Below are 7,478 nucleotides of genomic sequence, written 5' to 3'. Positions count from 1 at the left end.
ACTAGATGATCTTTGAGGTCCTTTCCAGCCCAGGCCATTCGATGATTCCATGATTCTATGACCGGATGAAAATAATTTTATAACTTGTTATGTAGAAAGATAAGAATAACATTATTTCTATCAATATAAAATGTTGTAAAAATATTAATAAAAATAGACTTAACGAAATCATTCTCTCATTTTCCCAAATAAACAGGTAGTCCTGTTAGGATTATTTCTAATATTATATTTTGAAAATAAGTATAATGACAAAAATGATATGATAATAATCACAATAATGAAGTCATTCTTGATGATGAAGAAGCATGTATAGAAATATTTTCCTCACTGCATCTTTGAGCTCCTTGTTCCTCATGCTGTAGATGAGGGGGTTCACTGCCGGAGGCACCACTGAGTACAGAAATGACACCACCAGGTCCAGGGATGGGGAGGAGATGGAAGGGGGCTTCAGGTAGGCAAACAAGCCAGTGCTAACAGTCATAGAGACCACGGCCAGGTGAGGGAGGCACGTGGAAAAGGCTTCGTGCCGGCCCTGCTCAGAGGGGATCCTCAGCACTGCCCTGAAGATCTGCACATAGGACAGCACAATGAAAACAAAACAACCAACACCTATACAGAAGCTGACAGCAGTAAGCCCAACTTCCCTGAGGTAGGCATCTGAGCAGGAGAGCTTGAGGATCTGGGGGATCTCACAGAAGAACTGGTCCACAGCATTGCCTTGGCAGAGGGGCAGGGAAAAGGTAGTGGCCGTGTGCAGGACAGCATTGAGAAAGCCACTGCCCCAGGCAGCTGCTGCCATCTGGGCACAAGCTCTGCTGCCCACGAGGCTCCCGTAGTGCAGGGGCTTGCAGATGGCAACATAGCGGTCATAGGACATGATGGTGAGAACATAAAATTCTGACAAAATCAAGAAGACAAACAGAAAGACCTGTGCAGCACATCCTTGATAGGAGATGGCCCTGGTGTCCCAGAGGGCATTAGCCATGGCTTTGGGCAGAGTGGTGGAGATGGATCCCAGGTCGAGGAGGGCAAGGTTGAGGAGGAAGAAGTACATGGGGGTGTGGAGGTGGTGGTCACAGGCTACGGCAGTGAGGATGAGGCCGTTGCCCAGGAGGGCAGCCAGGTAGATGCCCAGGAAGAGCCCGAAGTGCAGGAGCTGCAGCTCGCGCGTGTCTGCGAATGCCAGCAGGAGGAACTCGGTGATGGAACTTCTGTTGGACATCTGCTGTTTAGAGGCATTGGGTTCTGCTCAAAGAATAGAAAGACATTCATAATGTACAACCGACTTAGCAGAGGAAAACTCCTACCATTTCTCATTTAAACCTCCCCAAATGATTCTCCACATCCAGGCAGGCATATGGCAGGTCCCTTTCCTGAGTTCTACTTGGTCCTGCCTTAGGGTGTCCCTGGGAGCAGGAGACTTTGTTGTGGGCAATGGAAGAGTCAGTCCTGTCCTACAGCCAGACATAAAGAGGAATTTGGTTTTATCTCAGCTTTACTTTACTCCTAATACCAAAGACTTTTGCCGCAGTTTGGCTCACATTCAAACCAACTGTTGAGGAGTGCTGTTGGGATTTTTTATTTTTATTTTGTATTTTTTATTCTAGCTGCCCCAAGACACCTGAAGGCTGCTTCTAAGTCCGAGTTAAGGCCCGAAGTCCATCAGTCCTGCTATCAGCTGCCCTCTGTGGGCATTTCTTTGATCTACAAGACAGCTGCACTCAGAAGAACATCTCAAAAAAAACATGGACGCTGCTCAGAGCAGAGGAAACCAGGCTCCCAGTGCCCATCTCCAGACCCCTCACCCTGTCCCCGTACTCCCCTTCCCCCAGGCACCCCGAGGGCTCACTCCATGGGCATATGAAACCCCCATCCCCAGGCAGCCTGGGAACAAGAGCAGCAGCAGCACGGCCAGGTGGAGAAGCCAGGAGGAATGGCAGCGTGCTGCTGCCAGGGGAGGCAAGGCCAGGGAGGGACAGACGGACACTCAGCACACCCTCCTGTGCTGCAGCTCTGCCTGCAGAGGAGGCAGCTCCTGCTGGGGACAGCAGGGGCTTGAGGGCAGAGGCTGTGCTGGTGGCAGAGGAGAGCAGGGGGTGTCCCAGGGAAGGCGCCTGCCCTGCAGGGGATGGCAGGGAGGTGCCTGAGCCCTCCCTCGCACAGCATTTCTGGCAGCAGCTCCCTCTCACCGCCTGCCCATGTCCCTGCTGCCTGCCCGTGTTCCTGCTGGGAGCCGCTTCTGTGTCCCCACGTCTCCTCCCTGTCCATGCTCACAGACCCATCCCACAAGATGTGTACTCGGATTCACTCAGATTCCCCTCCACTGCAGGAATCTGAAAGTACAGAATTCAAAAAAAGCTCAGATAAACTGATGCTCAGTCTTCCTCTTGAAATGCCCCCTTATAAATGACATTCTCTACAGCATCTTCTACACTTTTCTGGAAAAACAGAGATACAACTATCCCGACAGATGCTGTCAGGCATCGGATTTGCCAGCTGTAGAAGACCCCTCTGGCAACCCCACCTGCATGGCCCTGCTGCCAGAGACTCACGGTGCCAAGAGCCTGCAGATCTGTCCTGCCACACGCTGCCCTCTGTTGTTGGCTCCTCACTGCCTCCAAGCCCTCTCTCCTTCTCTCCTCTGCCCGTGCCAGCTGCGGTCAGAGCCCCCAGCCCTGCTGCGCTGTGCACAGGAGCTGCTCCTGGGCACAGCTGTCTCTCTGCACCAGGGCCCTCTTGCCACGAGCTCTCTCTGTCCCAGGAGCCCGGCCCAGCTCAGCACCAGACGCCCAGCCCAAGGCATTGGAATCCCCCCTCGGGGGGCTCTGCTGAGGAGCCCACGAACCTCAGGCACTGAGAGACAATGGAAGACATCTCTCAAGAAGTCCAAGTCAGAGGCAAGTTTCCTGCAGTGTCCCCCTGAGGGCCAGCACTGACACAGCCTCCCTTGGAGCTCGTTAGAGCAGAGCATTGGAGGCAGTGAGGACAAGGAGACAAAGGCAATGTGAAGGTGGCACTGATGTGTAGGAAAACTGGATGTGTTTCACCAAGCAGAAGGGCCAGGCCTTGACCCCCAGCCCCTGGGAAGGGAGATCCTTTCCCTTCACACACTGCTCAGGGCTCTTTGTGGGGCAGGAGGAGATGGGGATGTGCATGGGCAAGTGCAGGAGAATGCTACGAGCCCTGCCTGGTTCATGGGTGGGGGCGAGGAGGCAATGAGGCCCTGGTGTTTTCACGATAAGCTGTCTCCTCCTAGGCCTCAGTGGCAGAGACAACAGCCAGAGCCATGGACACAAAGCCCTGGGTCCTGTTGGGACTTTCAGCCTTGTCACAGCCCTCTGTCCTGTCTACACCAGCCTGTCCTAGGGACTCCCAGACCTGCACATCTTTTCCTGCTGGCTCTAAGCCCTTGTCCGTGTGGTGTCACACCGGATCTGAGCTGAGTCTGATAACTCAGATATCCTTGGTGGCCATGCTCCTCGTAAGGCAGCTCTGTAGGAAGCTGGCCTGGTTCCTGGGGAGCAGCACCACTGCTCGTATGGCATCCCTCGTGGTGCCCAGGCCCTCCTCCTCCTGGGCACTGCTCACTCAGCAGGGTCCCAGTCTGCCCTGATGTGGGGGGTTCCTCTTCCTCCGGTGCAGCACTGGGCTCTTCTTCTTGTAAAGATCAAGTGGTTCATTTAGGCCAAATCCTGCAGTTTCTCTAGGTTCCCCTGGACAGATGCTTCTTTCTGTCAGCTGTTAATGTCTGCAGGCAGATGGCTCACCATGATTATGCCGTCTCTCACAAGGTAACAGCAGCAGGAATTTGCAGGACAGTTTGGACAATACGGCAGCAACCAGTTGAATGGTATTACAGCACAGAATCATTTAAGGGTACGGGATAGAAGGCTGCCCAATTCCACTTTTTCTCTTCTTCCTTCTCATGCATGCTGTTATTTTGTCTGGAACTGTGTCCTATAAACAAACACTGCACCATACCAGCTAATAGGAAGAAAATAAAGTCTATCCCAGCCACAACGAGGACAATATCCACCCCATATTCCACACCATCTGCATCGTGCTCAGCTCCAGTACTTTCTAATTAATCTCCACCACCTTTTCTCTTTTGATATACACACAGAGATATCATGCCCTTAGTCTGTGGGTGTCCTGGAGTTGGCTAGAATCAAGTTAATTTTCCTCCTAGTAGCTGGTATGATGCTGTGTTTTGCATTTAGCATGAGAAGAATGATTATCACACACTGATGGCTTAGTTGTTGCCCAGCAGTGGAGGGCTGGGGGTGCCTGAGGAGCTGGGGGGGACAGAAGCAGGACAGCTGACCCCAAGTGGCCAAAGGGATGTCCCATACCGCAGCCGTCATGCTGAACAATCAGTATGGGGTGGCTGGCCAGGGTAGGGGGTACCACTGCTGCGGGACAGGCAATCACCATCATGGTCATCGTCATCATTGTCCGTATTATTTGTCTTCCCTTTCTGTCCTATTAAACTGTCTTTATCTCAACCCATGACTTTTTTTTTTTAGTTTATTTTATTTTTTTCCCCCTCCTCATTCTGTCCTGCATTCGCTGGGGGTGTAGCAGGGTGTGTGGGTGAGGGAATGGCTGTGTGGTGCTGAGCTGCCTGCTGGGTTAAAACACGCTCTTTTTGGTGCCCGACATGGAGCATAAAGTTTGAGCCAATGACAGATCTCACCACAGCATGTTAAAAGTAAACCTTTATAAGCATGAGTTGATTTTAATAGTTGCTGATCACAAACTTGATTTTCTTTCTTTTTTTATTTTTTTTTTTAATCTCAGGTCTGTTGTGCTCAATTTCAGAACTGTGTTGTATAGCACATGACTTCCTGTATGTCTCCCCTGTCATGCTGTTTATCTTTTCTGATGGCTGCTTCAGGTTTATTCTTTTGTTGTATCGTGTAACACTGGCTTATGATATGACTCAGAAACTATTAAGAATTACACTCTTGACCTTTTCTCCTCAGGAAACCAAGCCATGGGGGAAACAAGGGGAGGACACTTTTCCCCGCTGGTTCACTCTCCCTTTCTCCTTCACCTCCCCCTTCTCCTCCAGCCTAATTACAATAGCTCTTCAAAGCTCTGAATATCCTTGGGATGGTCAAACCAGCATGTTCCTATTGTTATGTCTCCTGCATATTTTTCAGCTTTTGTTTATGTTTAAGCAACTACTTAATGCATGCCATCCAGAGATCTGTCCAGAGGCAGGAGAGTGAGGAGTGGCAGGGACTGTGGGAGAATCTGGGCAGGCACCTAGAGCAGGGGGCACCTCCAAAGCTTTGGAACTTCATCCCTGAGAAAGTACAGAATCCTAAAAAACTGCAAAATGCTTGAAAAAGTTGTGTTATCACCCTGGCATTTCCAAAGAGACACATACCACTGCAGTGTGTTTGGTCTCGGCCTGTGCTTACAGAGCCACAATCAATGATCAATGCCACTCCAACCTCTGTGACAAGCCCTGCAGCCACTCCAACCCCTCTGACAGACCCTGCAGCCACTACAACATCTGCAAAATGCCCTGCAGCAACTCCAGCTCCTTTTATGGGCCCTCTGTCTGCGCCAGAAAACCAATCTTTTGTCTGTATCAGTTGCTCCTATATGGAAGAAAAAACAGTGGATATGGAAGTCAGTTTTTCTTTATTTATTTTTATTTGTTTATTTTTTTTTAAGAAAGGAAAGGAACTCCTACCCAGACAAGAAAGGAGGAGAAAGAAGATGAGGCAGGCTTCAGAAAAGCTGGGCCATCATGTGAGTAGGAGGACCAAGAGGAAGAGGTCCTAAGAGCATCAGTAATCACGCGATCCCTATCCCTGTGCTGCTCTGGTGCTGGGAGAAACGGGGCTCCTCCCTGGACTCAGAGGTCAGGAAAGGAGAGATGGTGGGTACACACGATGTGTCACCCTGTGGTTTCACCTGTGTGACCATGGAGAGGGCATGAGAAAGTGGGATGGAAAATCTGCCTCAACCCTAGAGGCACGGGTACGTGAGTGGCAAGGAAAAACAACCCCTAAAAGGGGTTCTTAGAGAACTGCTGCTCCACTTTCCAGCGGGCAGTCCTGCAGACACAGTAAGGAATACTATGAGCAGGACTAGAGGGGCCCTGCCTCCAGCCAGGGGGAGGAAGGGGACCATCGGCTGTATTGGACTGTGTGGATTCGATGGCCTTGCACATCAGGCCCCCAGAAGTCTCAGGCTCCAGTGGACACCACTGCACAGCGTAACCTCGTGCCATCAAGCTGTGGAGGGGTGAACCCATTTGTATGTCTGGAGTGACAGGGGGATGCCAACACTGACCTGTACTGGAGGCTGAGGTGAGTCGAAGTGGGAAGGAGTGGCAAAAGCACCCCACTGGGACTGGCCCCGGACTCTGTGCATCCTTGGAAGAGACTGCTTCAGGAGAGGAGAGATATTTCAAGGACCCAAAAGGGTATGGGTGGGCTTTTGGCACAGCTGCCTTGGAGAGGGAGGACATGATGCTGTTGTCTGCCTTGCCTTGGTCTCTCACAGGACCCTTCTGTTGTGGGGTTGATGAGGGCTGAAGGACAGCTGGTGCCAATCACTGCCACAGCCGTGCACCTCAGTCAGTAGAGCACCAACCGAGTCCGCGGACAGAGGATTGTCGTGGCCTGAAGGAAGTCATGCAGTGCTGAGTGCTGCCATGCCGGACACGGTAGAGCTTCCCTGCACACTGGGATCAAAGGCACCCAAGCGTTTTGCCACAACTGATATCGCTAATGCATTTTTCTCCATCCGTTTGCCAGCAGATTGAAGGCCACAGCTTGCTTTCAACCTGGCATCGACTGCCCCAGGGCAGGAAACTCACCCCCAACCATTTGCCATGGACTGATCCAGAGTGGCCTGGAAGAGGAGGAAGCTCCTGAACACCTGCAGTACATCGATGGCATCGTTGTGTGGGGTGACAGAGCAGAGCAAGTGTTTGAGAAAGGGAAGAAAATACTCCAAATTCCTCTGAAAGCTGATTTTGCACTAAAAGAACTGAAGGTCAAGGGACGTGCACAAGAGATCCTGCTGCAGGCTGGCCAGGGTCAGGGGGACCAATGTTCAGGGACAGGCTGAGCATTGGTGAGGGGCTTCTCAGGAATTGCATGGTGCATCACTTGCTTTGTACATATTATTCTTATTAATGTTATTATTATTATTGTTATTATTACTATTTTAACTTCCTTTTCTGTCTTCTCAAATTTTAAATCATTCGCTATTGTCTGGGCCCTTGTGCTAGTTGAAACAAATACACTGTCTACACATCAGGGTCACCTTGACATTGCCTTTGTCTCCTTGTCCTCACTGCCTCCAATGCTCTGCTCTAACGAGCTCCAAGGGAGGCTGTGTCAGGGCTGGCCCTCAGGGGGACACTGCAGGAAACTTGCCTCTGACTTGGACTTGTTGAGAGATGTCTTCAATTGTCTCTCAGTGCCTGAGGCTCGTGGGCTCCTCAGCAA

At 51.0% G+C, this 7,478-nt stretch overlaps 1 protein-coding gene across 1 annotated transcript; it reads right to left on the bottom strand.

Annotated features, from left to right (window-relative positions):
* Nucleotides 1-283: 283 nt before the first annotated feature.
* LOC136787653 (olfactory receptor 14C36-like) lies at nt 284-4,452 on the bottom strand. The gene is made up of 2 exons (XM_066984965.1): nt 4,353-4,452; nt 284-1,245 (listed from the first exon to the last, which is right to left on the bottom strand). Exons 1-2 carry the CDS (start codon nt 4,450-4,452, stop codon nt 284-286), a joined length of 1,062 nt encoding a protein of 353 aa, XP_066841066.1.
* Between the last annotated feature and the right edge of the window lie 3,026 nt (nt 4,453-7,478).

The sequence above is a fragment of the Anser cygnoides genome, chromosome 30, assembly GCF_040182565.1.
Source record: "Anser cygnoides isolate HZ-2024a breed goose chromosome 30, Taihu_goose_T2T_genome, whole genome shotgun sequence".
Taxonomy (NCBI): domain Eukaryota; kingdom Metazoa; phylum Chordata; class Aves; order Anseriformes; family Anatidae; genus Anser; species Anser cygnoides.
The sequence above is the reverse complement of the archived record's forward strand: the minus strand, read 5'-3'. Positions and strand labels throughout refer to the sequence as shown.

Bases quoted from the DNA above. Each gene is read 5' to 3' on its own strand.
- LOC136787653 (XM_066984965.1), bottom strand. From the start codon at position 4,452: ATGATGACGATGACCATGATGGTGATTGCCTGTCCCGCAGCAGTGGTA. The intron at 1,246-4,352 runs GTATGGGACATC...TTCTTTGAGCAG, and splicing joins TGTTCAGCATGACGGCTGCG to AACCCAATGCCTCTAAACAG.